Source organism: Mytilus californianus, unplaced genomic scaffold, assembly GCF_021869535.1.
Source record: "Mytilus californianus isolate M0D057914Y unplaced genomic scaffold, xbMytCali1.0.p SCAF_10, whole genome shotgun sequence".
Classification (NCBI taxonomy): domain Eukaryota; kingdom Metazoa; phylum Mollusca; class Bivalvia; order Mytilida; family Mytilidae; genus Mytilus; species Mytilus californianus.
Genome location: NW_026262582.1, coordinates 44,776,481 through 44,800,085, shown reverse-complemented (window position 1 = coordinate 44,800,085; position 23,605 = coordinate 44,776,481). Strand labels below are relative to the sequence as shown.

The 23,605-nt window shown below is 32.0% G+C and overlaps 1 protein-coding gene across 1 annotated transcript in view; it reads right to left on the bottom strand.

Moving 5' to 3' along the window:
• Window positions 1-5,593: 5,593 nt before the first annotated feature.
• LOC127718207 (alpha-1,6-mannosyl-glycoprotein 4-beta-N-acetylglucosaminyltransferase-like) overlaps window positions 5,594-23,605 on the bottom strand; it is a 31,290-nt gene continuing 13,278 nt past the window's right edge. The window contains exons 2-5 of the mRNA XM_052224178.1: window positions 11,151-11,266; window positions 9,841-9,908; window positions 8,385-8,502; window positions 5,594-8,000 (exon numbers count right to left, since the gene is read on the bottom strand). Coding sequence (XP_052080138.1) covers window positions 6,790-8,000; window positions 8,385-8,502; window positions 9,841-9,908; window positions 11,151-11,253 — 1,500 coding nt within the window. The 5' untranslated portion in view covers window positions 11,254-11,266 and the 3' untranslated portion in view covers window positions 5,594-6,789. The remainder of the gene's footprint in view (window positions 8,001-8,384; window positions 8,503-9,840; window positions 9,909-11,150; window positions 11,267-23,605) is intronic.

Below are 23,605 nucleotides of genomic sequence, written 5' to 3'. Positions count from 1 at the left end.
TGTAAATTACTGCAAGCCGTTTCTTTCTGAATACTGTGCATCAGATTTATACACATCTGACATAATACACTATTTCAATATGCACTTCTTTTCAGTGAACGGGAAAAGTACTCATGGAATGCATGTATATTTATGCTCGGGTTTGTTTGTTATTTTGTTGGGATTTTTTGTCTCTCATTAGAGATGACCAGGATATGAACGAACGAACATATCTCGACGAACGACCGTAATAGGAGCAGTAATTGTATGTTTACAAACGTACTTAAGATTTAAAAGATGTTATCATGTTTAAAATGTATTTAGATGCAATCACGTTAAGTGATAGATAGAAATGCATAAAATATACCGATTTTTAAAAGGTTTTCATAATATAAATGAAAGATATTTGAAAGTTTCCGAATGTGTTACATATCTTACGATACAATGTGGTATTTTGTTATTGTTGAAAGCATGATGAACTGTACATTACACATAGGATTATTTGAGTGCACCGACGACTTTTGCAATGTTCACACAAATATGAATGCAGAATTTTGATGATTTGAAATAATTTATAAAATTACTGTTGTCGGATCGAATGTTTTCTCTTTGTTTTTAATCGGGTATTCAAGTTTCAGACAAACAAATCCATCAGTTTATAAAAAAAATATTAAAACAAAGATTTTTCTATAAAACTTCTTTTTGTGTAAAAAAACTGGTCATAAGAGTAAATAAAGTCTTTTTTAAAGGAGTTAACTAGTCCAAAGGCATACTTGATCCATTAATAACGCATACAAAGATATTAAAGATAACTTTAAAGCCTTACAACTACTAGTATTTAGAAGAAAAAAAATATATGTCAAAATGACCACAAGCGCTTATGGGGTAGACCCCCCTTTTTAGTTTTGTTTAATTTTTATTAATTATTATTGATTAAACTATTCAATTTTCTATGTTTATACCACTTATCTATTACTACTCCGTATGTCTCACCTAGTTTTAAGTGAATTAAAAAACTCTGTTATTACCCCTCATTTTACTATCCATACTTAGAACAACATTTTAGTATGGATATCAAACCATGTCAGAGGAGACATAATGATTATGTGCATACTGGATAGGATTCAAATCCATAAAGTCCAAAAACCCGTTACCTTCGGGACATCTATGGACCGCAACAAACTTCGTCTGACATGGTTTGTTTGATACACATGCAACTGCGTCGATTGTTGAAGAACGTTTCACTGATCTGAGTATTAAAAATATCATTATTTCACAAAATACTCAGAAAGCAAATAATACGATTGATAAGAATATTATTCTGATGATGGTACGTCAACCTATGTTTATTTCGGAATTCAGATATATTGTCTTTCCATTTTGCTCAACTAAAGTGGGGAAATAGGGTATGTTTTGCCTTCGCAAGGGACTGGTCATTTGCATTCTGAAGGTAGGGGGGAGGGAATAAGGTGGCCTCGAAAGTTTTGGGAATCAAAAAGGGAGGTATTCAATTTTTCAATACTTCAGATGGGTTGCATCAAAATTTTCTTATAAGATTTTAGCTGTTCTGTATTTCATACATGAACAAATTATAGCTAATTTGATGAATATACTCTAAATACGTATCTGAGTTTTTCAACAGAAGTGTCTAACACTTGATTAAGATGTCATATCTATAACTGTTGTGTCATAATTTTTGGCTTCAAACTTCATTTCAATGTTAAATGTTTTATTCATGTGAGTCATGACCATCTTCTGTTTGTTTGTTAGACATGGAGAATGACAATAATAGGGAATAATGGTTTGATGTCTTTAATTCTTTTTATTAGGTTTTTCGCGAAAGTCTTTAGTATTATACCCCTTTCCATATGATAAAACACTGATAATATTAAAAGTTGTTTCCTAACATGATTAATCGCAAAACTCATGATTGAGCATATATTTCGATGGTTCAAGATGATATCCAAGAGTCAAGTTTGGCATTTTTAATACGTCTTAACGTGAATGAATTTCCTTTATGACCTGGATGTAAGGATTCAGGCGACCTACACCTAACGCTTCCCATTACAATAAAGAAAATATATTTTTCTGGCAGGAAAGACACCCATTTTTTCAATTGTTCAGAAAAACATCCTAAGTTTCAACATTTTCTTCTAGGAAAGTTTTTTTTAATCTGAAGTTAAGTTACAAACTTTTTAAAACAATAGGCTGAAATTGAAAGAAGGTGTGGTAAATGTCCCTGAGACCATAACAGACATATCTAGATAAAGTTCTCTGTAGTCACAAACAACTTCCCCACTTGAAGCTTTATTTCCAATACTGATGCACTGTTTTACTCAATAACATTAATATAGCATGTACCTTTTGTTGTAAAGAATACAAGTATTGAAACGTGTTTGGGGTGGAGTGGGTTGAAAATTTTCATGTCTTTTGAATTTATTTTCCTTCTTCAAGGTGGGGACTTGAACAAAATAAGAGAAATTCATCTGTTTACATCAACACACCCCCACCCCCCCCCCCCCCACCCTCCCCCGCCGCCCCCCCCCCGCTCCCCATGAAATAAAATGACAAGTCCCAAATAACAAACCTTAGATAATTTATAATTCGAAATATCGACACGATTTCGTTTAGTTATATACATATTGATCATCAATCATATCAATAGAATAAACTTCAATATAAAATTGAGAATGGGAACGGGGAATGTGTCATCAACCCGACCACAGAGCAGAATACAGCCCACTCAATATATATGCTTTCACACTTTTCTTACCCCCAAAACTCATTAAAACCCTTTTGGAACCTTGAGTTTTAAAGCAGAGTTTTGGATATTGATTGCATCATTTGCTACTGTAGAAAACATTGAATTAATGATATGAGGAGTTAGAAACATATACAGGTAATATCTTCATCAAACTTCATGCAGACGATGCGAATAACTATACTTTAACACGCGTTTTTATGGTAGATTTATTCTTAACTATGTATAAAACAGCAGCTCCCGTTTCGTACGATTCATCAAGTTACACTTTCGTATGTTTGTTCGTCAATATCCTGGTCATCTCTATTATGACATATACTGTAATTTTCATAGTTTTTAAGCTAGGAAATCAAGATCCCACAGAGCATATTGATAACTTTGTTGTTATATGTACGATATTGTAATGAAATCATTTTTACTCATAATGTGTTTTTCTTATTATATTTTTGGATAAATAGCAACAGATTTAACAAACGTTTGGCCAAATAGTAAAGAATGACATGTTTCTTCAAGGTGCACATACATACATTATAATACGATATGCTACATATAATACATATAATACATAAAAATAAGAAGATGTGGTATGAGTGGCAATGAGACAATTCTCCATCCAAGTCACAATGTGTAAAAAGTAAACAATTATAGGTCAAAGTACGGTCTTCAGCACGGAGTCTTGGCTCACACCGAACAGCAAGCTATAAAGGGCCCCAAACTGACTAGTGTAAAACATTTCAAACAGGACAACCAACGGTCTAATCTATGTAAAACCACATCAACAAACGACAACCACTGAACATCAGGTTCCTGGCTTAGGACAGGTGTAAACAAATGCAGCGGGTTTAAACGTTTAAAAGGTTTGATTAATATGCATGGTAAAAAAAACCACACACAATTGTATCTTATTAACCATTAGTTTTATTGTTTGGTCTTTATAAAATCTTAGTTTATATTCTGTCAGCCATAAGACATTAGATTGTATACAAATCCAGTTATGCCAATGTTATTTTTGTATGAGATTAATGTTTATTCTATTATTTTAAATCCAGTCTTGCAAAATATTTCAATATCTTCATTTGACGTGTGTTAATGTAATTGCTATTTGAATAAAAATTTAATCCAGTCACTTGACTTCTGCTTCTCTAAAATGACGATTTGAAGATCCATTGATTTCTTTCTAGTGACACACTAAGGTTTAGCTATGAATGAATGGACGTTTGTGATATACACCAAGGAGACAGGAACCCAACGACAAAAAATAACCAAATTATCTAGAGGACAGTATATAGGTCAACAGTAATCATTTGTCTTTATAATATAAAATGCTCTGAAATGTCACGTGATATCAAAGTTTGAATAACTTAATAGAAACAATGAACGACCTGACATGAATGACAATCTTTTGAAAAAAGAGAGACACATGTATATATAGCACACAACAACTGGTTCCTGATTTGGGACAGTCATATGAAAATGTGGCGGGATTGAAACATATCTTATTATAAAGTAAACACTCTCTCAAGTTTTTTCAATAATCTGCAAACGCATATATTAATGTCTTTTTATGGGGAATGGGCAAATCATACTTAAAAAAAAACAAAACACTCATACTTAAACAAACTTTTTTTCAGAATTATCAATATGCTTGACATGTTGATTAGGTATAGAATAACGAATTGAAGAATTCAAACATGGAAAAATATTCAACGAGTATCTTATTAACGCGCGGGCTCATAAGTTAATTATCAATTCTAATATGACGTTCTTCAAACGCTTTGCGTATATATCTGTGTTAAAATACGAATACATTGATATGTCAGCTGACCGGCAACGTCATGATTTGTTTCGGCTGTTCCAATCTTACTCCTTGTAGTATGTTTTAACCGAGATTAGACAAATGTAAATAACGTCATTGGTCGATGACGTAAGATTATAAGCATTCTACGGGAAAATGCACGAATGTGAAACTGAAAGTCGTCAAAACTTGAAAACATAAACAAACAATGACACGAATTTGTTAAAAGCCAATTTTCTTAAATAAAAGTAAGATAATCTTTGAACTTCATCCAAACCCGTCTTAGTCGAATTATGACTATTGAACAGCGGTATACTACTGTTAACTTTATTTAATATGTTATTTCAAATCGTTTTAACATGACACTAATTCAGTTTTCTCCGTCTTTTACGTAAATATTCATAGTGAGTTCAATTACTGGAACAGCAGATATTTCCCTTCATCTAAAAAGCTTCGATCCAAAACAATTAGAGACGTTGTCCTATTATATAGGAAATAATCCATGGGGGCTTGAATTTATATTGATTTTACCACCAGTTGGCCTTTTATGCCGATATTTTACCACTCGTTATTGCTCTAGGTAAAAATATGTACCATACATGGCCAACCCATGGTAAAATTAATATAGATGCAAGCCCCAATGAATTATTTCTGAAATGTTGTTTGGTCACGAGTTATATATTTCTTAATATTTGAATTCTTCGATTAGTCATATGATTTCACTTTGCGGTATTTTGTAGCATTAAGCTTGGTGAAAAAAGAAGTTAGTTGTCTTATCAACTGAATTTACTATATAATTACACACACTGGCTGTATTCACAAACACATGTAAACTTACGTTACAATAGTTTAAAATTTTTTAATGAATTAAGAAATATAAGGATGTAATTAATGATGCGGTATGGGTTTTGCTCATTGTTGAAAGGCGTGCGGTGACTTATATAATTATTAACTTCTACGTCATTTTGGACTCTGGCGGAGAATTGTCCTCTTTGGCACTCATACCACATCTCATTTATATAACTATTGTTTTGGCAAATACACCAGTTTAAGAAAACTTTGAAGTTAACACAGATTTATTTTGAGCACAATTACAAAATACCACTAAACATGCTAAACAGAAATTTATTCTAAAAAATGTTTTTCTCCAGCTAGGATTAAATACTGGATTCGTACATATGCAATTTCAAACCTTCAGATAATGACATTCATGGCGATATCCCTTACCCAAAAGTATCTCAATGACGACGCATATCTTTCGTCGTATTGTATAGCATGACAAGTCCCGTAATGGATGTACGTGCTTGAATACATATGGATCTGGTTGAGGTTTACAAAATAGATAATAATGGGCAAATATTACAGAAAAAAAGGGATAAAAAGATTAAGAATAGTAAAAAAAAGAAGGCAAAAATAAATAAGGAATAGAGAATAATTGGGTGCTGAAAAATAATCACAAACACATGTAAACTTACGTTACAATAGTTTAAAAATTTTTAATGAATTAAGAAATATAATGGATGTAATTAATGATGCGGTATGGGTTTTGCTCATTGTTGAAAGGCGTGCGGTGACTTATATAATTATTAACTTCTACGTCATTTTGGACTCTGGCGGAGAATTGTCCTCTTTGGCACTCATACCACATCTCATTTATATAACTATTGTTTTGGCAAATACACCAGTTTAAGAAAACTTTGAAGTTAACACAGATTTATTTTGAGCACAATTACAAAATACCACTAAACATGCTAAACAGAAATTTATTCTAAAAAATGTTTTTCTCCAGCTAGGATTAAATACTGGATTCGTACATATGCAATTTCAAACCTTCAGATAATGACATTCATGGCGATATCCCTTACCCAAAAGTGTCTCAATAACGACGCATATCTTTCGTCGTATTGTATAGCGTGACAAGTCCCGTAATGGATGTACGTGCTTGAATACATATGGATCTGGTTGAGGTTTACAGAATAGATAATAATGGGCAAATATTACAGAAAAAAAGGGATAAAAAGATAAAGAATAGTAAAAAAAAGAAGGCAAAAATAAATAAGGAATAGAGAATAATTGGGTGCTGAAATATAAAGAATAGAGAATAATGACTTAAAAATTGAGAACTAAAGGACCTCCCATCCAGACCCTTATACATAGCTCTTAACTTATTCACATTTTTCCTATATTCGGAGTTATGTTATGATTTTCAATAAAAATAATCTTAACAAAACATAATTTTTAAAGAGAGAAATCTTTATTCCTTTATTATAATTTGATAAAATATTCCAGTTTCGTTGAAACTGCTTAGCGGTTTAGAAAAAACTGATATTTCTTGAATGATTACCCAAAAGTTTTGTGAGTTTTGGAACCGTATTTGAAAACAACGTATTTCGGTTGTATTCAATTGATAAGAGACATTTTGAACGTCAACTTTACCATTCACAAACTTTCCTATTATATTGTAGTCTGTGCAATCGTTTCTGTTATTAATCTTAGAGCTTATTTCTAATACGGCGCTGTACACTTTGTCTTCTGGGAATATATCTAACCCAGAATTGACAAAAATTCTTTTAATAGCTTGAGGTTTGTTGAATACAATTCTAAAGTAATCATCTTTCTTCGGCTTAGATTTGGACCAGAAATATCCAAAACTGGTATGGTATGCATTTTCAGGGGAATGTTTTAAATAAAACTTCAGATTTGTCAATACTTTTGCGGGTGGATTATCCCCTTTCGATAATTTCTTTTGAACATTTGCCGCAAAAAAACGGTCTTTGATTGACTGGACATGACCCGATTGGGAGGAAGTCACCCCAATATGCTGAAATAGCGTCGGTTTCCTTATTATACGACGAAATTGAAGCATCTGCGGATTAAAATGTAAATAAGTAATGTCTGCAGGTTGTTCTTGATAAAATAAAGCTACCATTTTAGCAAGTGCCTCTAAGTCATGTGTGTGATATAATTTAGCTATCATGCCCAGTTCAGAGAACTCTAAACACGTCCACTCTTCTTTTTGATCGTTGATGAAATTTTTCATAGCTTTGGTGTATCCTCCAACTGTTACGACGTCATCTTCAAGGTGCAAATAAAACTTTGAAAGCTTCGTTTTATAAACATATAACCACAACAGCACAAAATCTATGTTTTGTTTTGCTTTCCACTTGGCTTTAGATTGCGAATGCCATTTACGATGGTGAGTTAGATTTGTCAAACTTGGATACATCCAATCAAAGCTCCCTATTATTTTGATGGTTCCATTTTTAACTTCCTGTGGATATTTATTTACAATTACTGAAGTCATGTTTGTCCTCCACTCCTGGTCCAAATCCGAAAGCAATATGACGATATATATTTCTCTGAAGTCTTCTCTATTAGCATTTGTAATGAGCGAGCTCAGTGTATTGTAGAGATAAACAGTGTTCTGTGGTCGCTTTGCCGTCACCAGACCTATAGTCAAATATCCTACGAAAAAGATTAAATAGAAATCATACTTCTTCTATATTGTTTAGGCAACATGAAAACCATATCTATATTTCTATTTTTGAAATATCATCTCCCTTAGATACCATGAATGGGACAGGGAAGTAATTGACTGAATAGGTTTATTAATACTTATTATGTAGTCTTTTCGTCACCCATTAATCTTTTAAAAAAGTTAGAATACTAGTTATAAGACTCAAACAAAAGCATTGTCACTTGAAAAAAAACTTTGATTCACAAAAGAAATCCTGCTACATCCTATCTTTTAGTCTACTAAAATTTCGTGAAAGAAACCGGACGTTTAAAACTCATTCCACTAAATGCTAAATAGCAACATGTGTTGATAAACACAAAATATACACTTACGTCTATAAGTTTCTCCTGGTGATCCTATTAATGTAGCTGTGTCTGTCCAGTTCTGATAAACGTTATTCAAGTCAAATTGCGGGTATAAAATACGTTTTGGGGAACGTCCTATAACTCCCTATCAATTAAAAAACACAAAAAAATATGCAATAAAATAGCAATCAATTAGTATTACATTTACAATTAGTCATTACTTTTTAGGGGATAACAATCATCGCAATTATACATGTTATACCGTATATCGTTTTTGTCGTCTCGATTTATTTTTATTTTTCAATTTGATGACAAAATGGGAAAGTTAAATGTTTACTGTGTGGTACTTCTGGTTTGGAAAATATACGCGAGAAACTCACGTTAGTGTTTATGATGTAAACAACATAAACTTGATAGACTGAGTGAGAAAACTTCATTATCTAATTTAATTACTGTAAACCAACTTATTTTCGTGAGCGTTTTAATTTCGCGACTTTCGCGCGTTGATAAATCGTCTCGAATATGTAAAACTTGGAACTTTTCTTATTAAACTATATCAAGTAAATTAGAAAATCAAGAAAATTAAATAGCCGCAAAGTGGACTAGAAAGGATAAAACGCCAAATAAAGTATCCGCGAAAATAACTTGGTTTACAGTATTATAGAATAAGCAACATGAGATGCTAAAGCATTTTGTAGGTTTTAAACATGGTAAAAATTATTTTCATTAAATGCTTGACAAGACAAACAAAATCGATTTTACTTTCTTAAAAAATTTATGAAATGCAAGTATGTAGTACTGTAAATTCAGAAATTACTGCGTGCATTTATTATTGCGATTTTTAAAAAAATGGACAAAAATGCGACATTAATTATTGCCACTTCAGAAAAAGCTGCACACACATATATGAATCAGATATCAAAATGCGAGTTCTTATTATTGCGATACTCACCCAGTCACATTATTCGCATTAATAAAAACCTCGCAGTAATTTCTGAATTTACAGTACATGGTTTGGAACTTTTCCTTGCCACACAGATAGCGTTGACCTCTGCACTTTCCATTTGCTATTGCTTTTGATATGATACTGGTTTGGTCACCTTTTGCTGGAAGTACCTTGATTTTGTATCTTGTTAATCGATTTATGAGATTTGATCATCGGTAAAAGAAATAAACCTTAAAATGTCTGACTTTCTTTTTGTCTGTCTGTAAATCTTGTCAGCGCAATCTTAACAGCTAAATAAACTCATCATAGATACCAGGATTGAACGGACATGAATGAAATTTGAAACAGTTGAAGAGCAATACAGGATGTGCAGAAAGAAAAATAATCACGATTAAACATGTTAAAAAGATATGATCCCATTTACTTACTACTTCAATATGCCTATAATAAAACAGAGCGGACAGTATAATTTTGTGAGTTCAGTTACTGTTCTAGTTCATTTCAATGTGTTGAACAGTTTTTTTTAAATAAATTTACCTTTGTTGATGTAATAGGTCTGATAGATAATTCTTTGCTGTTATTATTCTGATAAAACTGTGCACTATCTGAGGCAAAATAAATAAAAAAAAGTCAACAAAATAACTTCAGTAGTTGACCAATCCGTTTATGAATATAGTAAGTTTCTATCCATCATCTTCCGTCGTGTTTTCGTATTAAGAAAGTAAAGGAATTGGTAGTTTTATTACAATTTAAAAAAAAAAAAGAGATGTGGTATGATTACCAATGAGACAACTATCCACCAAAGATCAAATGAAGTGGATGTAAGCAATTATAGACAACCATACAGCATTTAACAATGAGAAAAACCAAGACCTTATAGTTGGCTATAAAAGACCCCGACATGAAAAATATGAAACTAGAGGCTTCTGACTTGGGACAGGCACATAAAAAATGTGGCGGGGTTAAACATGTTTGTGAGCGCTCAACCCCAATGAAGGTATAATAACGAATTATTGTACTATAATTTTAACCAAATAGTTCCTCCCAAACATTAGAATGATTCGTACCGTCTCGAATAGTTTGAGTTCAGAATTGAGAAACTGAAGACCACATTTTATAATTATATGGTACGGATCATTGTAACTGATATATTGTTTAGAAATGAATGTTCTGTTTATTAGTTTCGCTTTATATAAGCCTCGTAAAAAATATCACTGATTTTCTTAATCCTGCAGGCCATATTTTCGCGATAGCATGCATGATATTATTTGATATTACTTCGTGTGTAATTTGCAATTGATAAAATGATATACAGGTGCTTTTTGTTTGGTTAATAATCGTACCTTAACTGCTGTTAGTGTCATATGTTGTGATATATTGAATTTTGTCCTTCAACGATCTCCGATGTTTGGCTTTGAGCATAACTCATGGCTAAATAATATACCCAAAACAAACTGCAGAAAATTATTTTGCATCGAGTTATTACAATTTTTACGATTGAAACAATACTTGTAGGTCATATTTTAAGTTTCACAACGATGCATTAAATTATCAATAAGCTTTTTAAAAAGAGAGGCGAAAGATACCAGAGGGACATTCAAACTCATAAGTCGAAAACAAACTGACAACGCCATGGCTAAAAAAGAAAAAAGACCGACAGACAAACAGTAGTACACACACACAACATAGAAAACTTAAGACTGAGCAATACGAACCCACCAAAAACTGGGGGTGATCTTAGGTGCTCCGGAAGGGTAAGCAGATCCTGCTCCACATGTGGCAGCCGTCGTGTTGCAAATGTTAGTATAAACCCGGTAATAAGTCAAATTCGAGAAACTAATACTTACGTTGAATTTGAATAAAAAACAAAATTGTTTGAAAAACAACCATCACAACCATAACTGTAACTAAGCTCAATATTGTTTGTAAAATATTCTTCCTAGTCTTCATTTTCTTTGATATTCTGAAATTTAATTAAAACAGCAACTGAGCAAATGATTTGTATATTTCGGTTTAATGCCTTCATCCGCAATTAATTTGTATTAATGATAATTGAAAAATGATACTGGTAAATCTTTGATAACATTAGTTTAAATCTTATTTACACCTAAAGATAATTAAGGTGACTCAAATTTTTAAGAACAGGTCCATGTAAGAATCAGGCAAACAGTGATAAGCCAATGTGGTTAATTGATCAAATATCATATTCTACATGGGTGCATACCTTATTGGAATTAGAAAATGAACTTCTTTTTTTTTTAATTTTTTTTTTTGTGTTATAAAAAAACAGATTTAAAAATTTCCCCTTGAAAGACCCTGAAAAATGAGCAAGAAAAACTACAAAAAGTCACGTTTATAAAGTAATTTATCTCACTTTAATATATATATATATATATTATTTTTTTTGCTAGTATATATTTTATATAGAGTTCATATTTATAGTGATATGAAAACAGATTAAAAATTGATTTTGGATATTTTCTTCCCTAGCAACCGTTTCCATGGAAATGTGATCAAAATGCATTTTAGAAAAATGCAAATTCTTCTATTTTCATTTCATTTTTTTTAAGAAACAGCAACAGTAAACAAACTTATATTATATATTTCCTTTTAGTAGAAGCCCTATAGAATATATCTAAACAAAAAAAGTTCGGAAACATTTAGCTGGTGTAGGTTTATGTTACTTCTGATTTTTACCCACCATGTTGGTCTAATTTAAGTGAAATATTCACTGATGTTATGCCAATTCCTATACATATGATATATCAGGGTTTAAAGGGTTAATTTTCTGTATTCTGAGTGGAACAATATATAGCGTGTTTATGTGTGATTTGGGGAGGAGGATCGTATGAATTATTTCCAAGGGTAAAAAATGTTATGAATAAATTCAACGTAAGTATTAGTTGCTCAGTCTTTAGTTTTCATTAGTAATGAGCCTAAGTCCGCAAGAAATTGTGTTGGTTGTAAGCTTCAATGGGGTCTGAATTGAAATAAATGAAGGATTTGTTTTCTTAGAACCAAATAATTTTCTCAATATATTGATCCACACCTCACTAGCCACTGAAGTGAAGAAATTTCAGCCGACGATTAATATGTTTTATGTCTCCCACACTGAACGTTTGTTTATTTATAGATGAGATAAATGTGAGAAGTACCATTCACAGAGTAACACCTGCAAAATGTTTGTTCAGTGGTACAAGCAGTTAAATGAAACAAGAATGTGTCCATGGCACAAAGATGCCCCCTTGTAAATATGCAAGAGTCAATGTTCTTGTATTCAGCAATTTTTCCATTTATAACAGGACATATCTAGTGAACTCATAAAGTGACGCCACCTTAATTTGAACTTGATCTGTGTTTGGTGGTAATAATGTTATTTAACTTATACATAATGCTTAAGGTGTCAGACCACCAATTAAATATCCCTATCTGTTCAACCAAATTTTGCAATTTTCACAGCTTTCTAAATATTTTACCTTAAGTTTAACTTCATAGAAACCAGGTATATCCTGAATTGTATATGTATAAGCTTTCTGCATGCCAATTTTCAACATACATATAAACCTTCTAAGAAAAAAACTGACCTTCAAAAAGAGGTACTCCAAAAATAACCCCTGGTTTTCTGGAAATCTTAAATTAGTATACTATGGAGCGCATAAATCCTCAATTTTTAATGCAAACTCATAGACAAGTAAATTTTGGCTCAAAATGGTCTATATATATTTCTCTTTCACCAAAAATTTCATTTCTGCAAATTTGTTGGTTAGTTTAAGTAAACAAGGACATCAAAAGCACTATTTTGTGTCAAAGTAGGGCTACTTTTACATACGTTCTAAATTAGAGGGAGTAATTGGTGGTCTGACACCTTAAGTCAGGCAAAATAAAGTGATAGAACGGAAACCAAATACAAATTAAAGTACAGACAAAGAAAATAAAAACAAGGAAAAATGGTCTTTTTCTAGGTGAGATCAACATCAAATATCGACATGGGTTTCTGGGAAATTACAAATTTTTTGTTTGTTTCATTTGCCTGGATTTGGTTTAATAAGATGTAATTTGTACTTAATGAGCAATATGGAGCAGGATCTACTTACATGTACCTTTCAAAACTAATCAAAAGAACCAGAGATCACCATTTCATATTTCCCAATACCAGTATAACAAAGATGATTATGTTAAAAACTGAGGTGTAAATGTGCATATTTCAGTTCTTGTAATTAAGGACAATCAATAAGTTACTTGCAATAAAAAAGTAAAAAAATTATGAAAAAATTATGCAAATAGTGCACTATTAAATTCTTGGTATATCGATAACATTGAACTTAAATTCCAGGTTTGCTACAGAGAAGAAAGACAATTGGTGATAATATGAAAGTAAAGAATAAAAAGAAAAATATATCAAGTTGTTCGAATGTTTAATTTTCCAAAAGCACAAGCAAAATCAGTTAAACATATTTTAATAATGCTTTGTTTTCATTGTTCAAATATGTATCACAAGCTTCTATCAAAAAGAGTGATTCGTTAGTATTTTAATAATTTGTGACGAATACTATTAGGTTCGTTAAATATACTGAACAAGAATGTGTCCATAGTACACGGATGCCCCACTCGCACTATAATTTTCTATGTTCAGTGGACCTTGAAATTGGGGTCAATACTCTAATTTGGCAAAATTAGAAAGATCATACTATAGTAAACATGTGTACTAAGTTTCAAGTTGATTTGATTTTAACTTTATCAAAAACTACCTTGACCAAAAACTTTAACCTGAAGCGGGCACTATCATGTTCTATGTTCAGTGGACCGTGAAATTGTTGCCAAAACTCTAATTTGGCATTAAAATTAGAAAGATCATACCATAGGGAAACTCTGTACTAAGTTTCAAGTTTTTTGGACTTCAACTTCATCAAAAACTACCTTGACCAAAAACTTTAACCTGAAGCAGGACAGACGGACGGACAAACGAACGTATGAACGAACTGACGCACAGACCAAAAAACATAATGCTCCTAAGTGGGGCATAAAAATTACAACTCATTAATGTTATGCAGCTGACCAAATATTACGGTAAATCTTTCAATTCTACAGGTTCAGAGAAAAATTTAACAAAAAATGTTTGTTTGAAAAACGGACATATTGAAGGACAATATGATTGTAATTTAGCCCAATCTTTGAATATGTTTTCAAGATTTTCAAGCCATTACAGGGAATAAATGTCATTAAGCTTCTCAACAATTTTTTACGATTCTGTACAGGTTTTAATAACACGAATAAGTTAGATTTGATTAACCAATACACAATATGATTTCTTATAAGACATGCACACACAAAAATCCAAAGTTTAAAAAATCTGGGAAAATAAGCTTAAGATGTTTTTATTAAAGTAAAATATCACTTTTAAGTAATAATTACGGTTAAAAGAAATTTTGCACCAAAAAAAAAAAAACAAAACAAAACAAAACTTCTAGTTCTTTGTCCAAATGGAGATGTTTATTCATTATGTATAAACTTTATGCCAAGTTGTATACTAGTTTGACCAAAAATTTAAATGTTACCCGGTATATAAAATTATATGACAGTGAATACGTAGTCAAACAACAATAACAGGTATAGATTAATAAATGAGTAAATATTATTGAATATTAGCGATAACAGTTTCCTCATCATGGCAATTAGAGCCGCAAGAAGATCTTCATCATCAAGTTCAGTCTTCACTAAAGGATTTGGGGTTCCTTTGCTACATAACTTTGAAAAGTGAGAGGTTAACGGACCTGCATTAAGCAAATGATTAATTGGAAACATTTTTCCCCATTTGAGTTTTTAATCTTTTTCATTTCTTCAGCAACAGCAGCTGGGTTACACTTTTGTCCTGTTCTATTTCCTTCTTCAAACTTGGCCATTAGAAAGTTTTTAACTGAATCAGGAAATCTTGAAATCTCCTGCCTTTCTTTATAGCCCATCCCATATTACTTGCAGAAAAATCGTTTTTAGTATTTGAAAAACAAACACAAAAACTTAACATTGACCAATGAACCCTGAAAATGAGGTCAAGGTTGGGGCTGATACCCATTGGACAGACATGTTTTCCTTACAGTCATTGCATACACCAAATATATTACTTTTGCTTTTAGTACTTGAAAAACAGAACAAAACACAAAAACTTAACATTGACCAATGAACCATGACAATGAGATCAAGGACAGATGAAACCTGCCAGTCTGATATGTACCCCTTACTATCATTCCATACACCACATACAATGTATAGTTGACCTACATGTACTGCTTATAAAATCTGAGAAAAGAACCTAATCATGTCAACTAGGGAGGTGTCTGAAATAGTTGTAGTGGACCCTTTTTATTTCTATATATTATGTAATTAACAGAAAATTTGTATTTTAGGAAACCTTGTAAAATACCTGATTTCTAAATTTTGTATAGACTTCTCCAAATTTTCATTTAAAGTATCTAGAAAATTAAAGATGGTGCAGTTTTTGTCATACAAATTTCAAAAAAAATCTGCATGTACAATGTAAATGTACATTATTGTACATCATTGAACATAACATTCATTGATATAATTTATATTCAATGCATTGCAATCTTTACTCTATAGTCAAAAAATCAATGGCCGCTCAAAACTATAGTATATGTACATGCTTTTACACAGTGCAGGTGTCCTTTTTTAAAACTTGAAATACATTCATTGAAAACACCTGAATATAATTTACCTTGTATAATCCAAGGAAGTACTATACACAAGGGGCCCTGTGTACAGGTGTCTTGATCAATATTATTTATTGTTGCTTCATTTAGTGATTATCATACATGTATTACATTTATGTATACCTTATAACTTTTATGTAGTTCATAATTGTACCAATAGTTTAGTTCTTTTTTCTCCTAGTATAAGTCCAAAAAAGGATTCAATACAGAAAATATCATTTATTTGTATGAAAGTCTTACTATTTTCTTACTGAAAGTTCATGTGATAACTTGAGACAACGTTAACTTTTTAACTAACTAATTGATGATTAAAAAAATTCTAATCCAAAAACCTAAGGCCAAAAAAAATATATGTGTGGTTTCAGTTACCCTACCTGTCCTACTGTTTAGTCTTAATAATAGCCTACCCGAATGATTTTTTTGTCATTTTTCACTGGAACTACACATACTATTTTATTTGCCCTAATATTCATACATGTGTGCAACTCATTTTTTTCTGTAAAATTTGTTAATATAAAAAATGTTTGTATTAAATTACACAAATCCTAATAATGTATATCCAATTCACATCAATTGGAATATGATATTCTGAACCTGTTGTTATCATGGTTACTACCTTTTTTGTGACTGTTCGATCAATGACAATTAGTAGGAGTGCTGGTACATGTAATGGCAATTTTTCTACAGCTGCTTTATAATATCGCAGAATGTTTACAACATTGTCCTTCATTTACTTGAGGGTTATAGTGTGATTTAGGTTTTAGGTTACATTGTAGGCTACATGTACATGTAGGTCTAGGTTAACATGTGTTATATGGTTAATGTTAAACATGCCTGGGTAAGGGTTTGTTTTAAATTTACAGTGGGTTTGTTTTTCTAAATCTAGTATATAACAATATGAACTGGACCCCTACAGATTGGGGCCAAACTTCCAAATGGGAAATAAATTAACTGTTCTAAAAATCTAAAATTTTGAATTCTATTTTAAGCAAAAAATGTTGAATAGTCATAACAGTGCATTGTATATGTCAATAGAAGCAACTTTTAAATGAATAAGTTGCTAATTTGATCCCTCTGTGATTTTTTTTTCTAAGGGATCAGACTAATAAACAACCAAGTATTCAGAAAGGTTGCTAACCAAACGGGAGATAAGACGTTTCGGCCATGAAGACAGTTCGGCCTTGTACCAGTTCGGCCATGTAATAAAAGTAGTTACCTATCATACCATTTATTTTAGATTAAAAGAGATTTTGTTGTATATGACTTTCATTTATTTACCTTTGATAACTTTAAAAAATAAGTAGTGTTTGAAAGTTAATTAGGAGTTTATTGCAGACAACACTTACCATTATTTTTTATAGTCAGTGTGATAATAAGTACACGATGTTAAACGATAAAGTTGCGATTGGTCATGTTTAAAAAAAAAGATTGTTATAAATTAAAGAGTGCTAAACAGTCCAAAGCTGAGCACAAGCTTATACAAATAAGAAGAAGTGGTATGATTGCAAATGAAACAACTCAGGGTTCTCATAAAGGATTTTGCAAGGCGAGTCCAGTGACTCATCTTTTTTGGCCAATTATGATGAGTCCAACAGCATGAACATTGGGAGGATGAAATTTTACTGCTATATAATTTAGTAATTCAGTCTCCATGTCAAAATGAAGCATGGAAATAGCATCAAATTTGTATTATTTTAAAATGATGATATACAAATGTATGTACTCAGTTGATTCAACATTATACAATTGTTACGCATTTTTGGAATTATTAGTTTTCAGAGTCCAGACAAATTTTCATGAGTCCAGGACTCATGGACTCGCCTTAGTTAGAATTCTGCAACTCTCCACAAGAGACCAAATGACTTAGAAGTTAATTATAGGTCACGGCCGTTATCAATGAGCAAAACCCATACCGCATAGTCAGATATAAAAAGCCCCGAAATGCCGACTGTGACATTTTCCGTATTCTGCATCGTACTAATCTTTTGCAAAATTCTTAAAAAAGTCTATATCACATATACAGAAATAATAACTTACATATTATTTTTGTATTCAAAACATTGATAGAACATTTAGGAAAAAAGTATAATGGACAGAACCGACCAAGGCAGGACTGGTGTATGACCGAAACGACATAAGGCTGAACGGTTTCACTACCTAAAACAAAAGTTGTTGCCTAAATTATATACATTATGTACATGTAATCTATTGCACTTTGTAATATTTTACATCAAATATATAAAAAAAAAATGCATAGTAAATCTTAATACATTTGTAACCCATTTGGGAAATTTGTCCCAACCTACAGCTTTAACTAGTTTTTTAGCCTAAGAGGACTCAGTACATGTACTTCGTTGATGGGTGCAATCTCAAACGTTTGAAGTTAGTTTCGGGTTTGTGTTCACTGACACTGTGTTCGGGTCTTTTTTTTTTCTTAGTTTTTTTTATCGGATAAGGTAAATATTACTTTCTAAACTTTTCCTAGTGTTTTAATGGGTGTGTTGCATATTTACGTTCTTGAATTTTACAATAAAGACTCACTCAAGAACCCTGTGACTGTGGTTGTCCGGTGGAAGCCATACTGTTTACTGTTTACTGTTTAATGATAGGTTCCTCCTATCTAAGGAGCACTCCCGAAGGATAAGTTTATAAATTATTATGTATATGGATATTTACAGGGACTTAGTTTTAACTTACTGTTAGTAGCACCATCACCCGTAAAAAAGCTATAACAAAATACACCTTATGTAATGTCTATGATGTGTGTTATCACTTATTCTATCTGTGTTGTCACCACTTATTTTGAAAACAGAGTGTAGTGACAGAGTCAGCATATTCATTTACCTGAAAATACCACATCTCAGTGCTATTAACTCTCCTTCACTGCCAACGGCTGGTTCATCTTCAGTTTGGTGAAGTCTTAGATCTTGTAAATGCCGCATTATGTCTTTATTACATTTCGAGAGCTTTCGTACACTTTTATCCTGCTTATATACTAGATAATACACGCATTTGTTGGTTGAAAACAGACTAAGACTGCATTTCATGTCGGGTGGGACGGACTCGTCTGCCATTTGTTATCGTTGTTGTAGTGCATAATACGCGCCTTTTTCAAAAAGAGGTAACCAAGGGAAATAAAAAATACGGTAAATGACGCGTTTCAATTATTTTATTTTAGCCAATAACATTTTTCAAATAAAAATTTCCCAAAAAAAAAGAGAAGATATGTATCAAATGATTTCAAATATAAATAAATACGTGTACCAGGCATCTGCTGTTTACAGAAAAAACCAATATCGAAGTTGACCCAATTTCAATGCGTTACACTGTTGTCTATGCGGACGGCAATGCATTCTATCTTTTTTTTCTAGACAAATATGGCGTCCATTGCTGTAATATTGTGGTTTTGTCATCTTTAATAATGAATTACAAAGTTCCCAAAATTTTACCATATTTCGTGTTAATGTACTTTTTTTTTTGCCTGATTCTTACACGGATTTGTACTTAAATATTGTTCCACCTGTCATTTGTTTATCATTGTATGGTAATCTGTAGATGAATATTAATTGTGTCGTTTATTTTTGTGTCATTGATATTCAACCAACATCTCCTTTACTTATTTATACTTGAACAGAGCATATTGATATTTTTGTTTTGAGTTTCGATGGAATATAATCCAAAGATGAAGAACGGGAATATTCTTCAGTAAACAAGCTTCTCTTTCAATATAACTATTATAAGTATATCGGAAGTATAAAAAAAAGCTGGTTTCAGATGTATTGTTTATACGAACAATTAAAAAAATCCTTGAAAGTACAAACACACGGATCGTCTATCCTTGTGAAAAAGTGCACACATATTTATTTTTCATAAAAAATATTTTTGAAAAAATTAAAGACAGATTAAGAATAATTCAGCGATGTGTCCGAACATGGTCAATGTAGATATAAATATCTCATTTAGGTTGGAAAAATAATTCAATCCAAACAAAGGGGAATTGGAACTGGAATCATTTTTAATTGACAACAAAAATCCCGCAAACCGGTCTGTAATTTAAAATCGTCAATATTTTACCACGCGAAAAGAACCCAACACTGTACTCTTTTTCATCTTTGTCTTTTTTACACCGGGTATACCAATATACAATCCGCGGGAAACACAAATCCCTAAGAGCAATTACACAAGACGGCAACATGGTAAGTAAGTAAAATCTGGATCGAATTTCCATGGAGCATGGGAATCGGATACATCTTTTCTTTTGAATTACACAAAGCAAAGCGTAATTGCTCCCCGGGATTCGGATCACAAGTTTATCTAAGATGGTGGAATTCACGTTGATCAATCATAAGCTTTCTGAGAAGTGTAACATGAAAAGTTATTTTCCTTTTTTCTCTCGATTTTTTTATTGCCTCATTGGTATCTTCTTACTTGAAAATCGTATCACATTGGAAATATATATACAAATTCTGTTCAATAAAATTAAATTTTACTTGTGGAAAATTGAAATCCTTACTTTGTTTGTAAAACTTAGCTTTGACCGGACACTAAGTGGAAATCTTTGTATGTGCGTAAAAAAACAGACATTGGACCCATGGTATCCGTATTATATATTTCAGTGGGATAGGTGCGATCAAATGGTCACCAAACTTAATCTTTTAGATAGAGGACATACTGTACTGACAGATTCGGGTGTGATTCATTTTCTACAAATATTTTTATGAAATTTATCTTCTTGCTGTTTCTAAGGAAACGATGCGGTTCCATCTATGTGAATGTGAAACACAAGTAAAAAAATGTCACAAAAATTCAGAACTCCAAGGCAAATTCAAGGGGAAGTCCATAAAAAGTTACCAAATCAGACAGTATCAATCAGCAGAACAAGTGAAAAACAACTGCCGTATTCCTGACTTGGTACACGCATTTTCCGAACAAAATAGTGAGTTAAACATAATTTTTGTTGGATGTTGTCAACCAGTCAGTCAAGAGTATAGTCAAAATGTTTTATATCGCTCGTTTCTTTATCCCTGACCGTAGTTCGGATCTAATTATGATTTTCTTTTTATTTTGTAATGTAAAACATGTATAAAAGCTAAATAGCATATATATATTTATATATTTCGGTTCATTTTTTTACCATTCTTGCAAATATGATAAAACTAGTTTGCAGTATCAAGCATTCTTAAATTCAAATACTGTAAACCAACTTATTTTCAAGAATACTTTATTTCACGTTTAACCCTTCGTAGCCGACTTCCCGGCGATTTATTTTCACGATTTTCTAATTACTGTAAATTCAGAAACTATTGCGTGCATTTATTATTGCGATTTTTCAAGAATGGACAAATATGCGAGTTTTATTATTGCGATTTCGAAAAAAGTGCATACAGGTCTATATTTCAGTATCAGAATGCGAGTTCTTATTATTGCGATACTCACCCAGTCGCATTATTCGCATTAATAAAAACCTCGCAATAATTTCTGAATTTACAGTATTTTGACGTATTTATATAAGGAAGATAAAAGTTTTACAAATTCGCGACGATTGATATTCGCGAAATTTTTCAACTCGTGAAAGTCGCGAAAATAAGTTGATTTACAGTAAGACTATCTTCAGATGTATCATAGTACATATTTCTAATCAATCATAATGAGGTTCCAATTGCTCTGGTAAATCGTTTAACTGATTAATATAGAAATAACGCTTCATGACACACATTATACAAAGTATGATATTCATTTTCTTGGAAGTTCAAAATGCGTTTTACTGAGATTACCTATTAATTAAGTTAGTCTGTTGAATCATGTGCGTCTGGCGTACACAGTTTTAAGTCTGGTATCTATGATTGAGTTTATACACATAAAGGGTATATACGCCTATTGATTAACACTAGTAACGGGTTTTACTACTGAAACGGTCATTTTAAACTTAACAACTCTTAAATGCCTGAATTTACCGCAAGGAAAAATGTCAAGATCTTTTTCAGTTGTTCAGTACACTAACTATCGCGATCGATTAAGTACCAGTCAGTACTGATTCAGGTAATTAAGAAAAAACGCGTAGCTTTCAATCTAGTACTGTTAAGTACATTTTAGTACACGTCAGTTCATCGATAAAATCGTTGTCCAGTACTTTTCAGTGTATCAAAATAATATGAGGATAGCTTCCCTTTGATTAGCAGAAAAAAAAGCGAAAAAAAAATAATGAATAACAATAATAAACAAATAAATATAAATGAATTTTCCCGCGTTTCGGCTAGTAATAGCGGGAAAATGTCTGTATTAACGGTTTGAAAAAAGGTATTGTCCAATCAGGATTTGTTTGTAATCAAAATTGATTACAGGTAAAAGGTATACATGTAAATGTATCTCATTTCTAGCCGTCCTTTGAAGCGTACACATCAAAAATGGTCGCCGAACTTCAAGAGCAAATCCGAATTCAAGTCTCGAATATTTTGACGGTAAATCAAAATGACATGATGAACCAAATGAGGTCAATTATTTCCTGTGAAATGGGTAAGATGCATGTGCAGCAGCAACAGATTGCAGAAACACAGGTCTCGAAGATAGAAGCTACCTTGACGGATGGGCCCAAATTCAAGAATCGAGGGAATGAAGAACAGTTCAAACAAAACTTGAAGGTGCTGAGCAAAATGAAAGAAACTGACAGTCTTTTAGACGACAACAATCCTACACAAGACACCGTATGCAAAGCCAAGAAAAAGTTATCGGAAGGTATGGCTTTAATGAACTATAGGCAAAAGTCAATACTGATTGCTGATTCATCCGAGCTCGGCTGGCGAGTCGTGCATACATACGAAACCAACCCACTTGCAGAGGATTCGGAGGGTGAAAGGAAATTATACAAGGCCAAGAACAGAGCAGAAAGAAAAGCGAAGGCTGAAAAGACGAAGAAATCTAGACGAGTACACCCCTATGTTCAACCAGCAGAAAAGGCAGCTATGGCAAGAAAACCTGGCAGATGTTTTAATTGTGGTGTGAAAGGGCACTGGAAACAGGAATGTCCTGAGCTTCAACAGCATAGAAAAAATGATAAGATAAGTAATCTTAATACTTTTAATAGTAGTAATTTAGAAGTACACGTAGATAGTTCATGTATAAAGATTAATACAATTAAATCACCAGTCAATACTTTGAAAAAACACATAAACAAGTGGAAAATCATCCAAGCAAGTGATTACATTTTAATTGTTATTGACAAAGGTTATATGTTACCGTTAAAAACTTTACCTCAGAACGTTTTATTAGATAATAACAGATCAGCCAAAGACAACAAATCATTTGTAAAAGATGAAATCGAGAAATTGTTGTCTAAGGGTTGTATATCAGAAGTATTTAAAAAGCCTAAGGTTGTAAATCCATTAACGGTTGCAGGTAACAAGTCAAAACTTAGATTAGTGCTTGATTGTCGTCACATCAACCCACATTTATATCAATTTAGATATAAGTATGAAGATGCAACTGTGGCAAGAAAATTGTTTTCTAAGGGTGATTATCTGTTTTCTTTTAATTTGAAGTCAGCTTATCATCATATAATGGTACGTCAGGAAGACAGAACA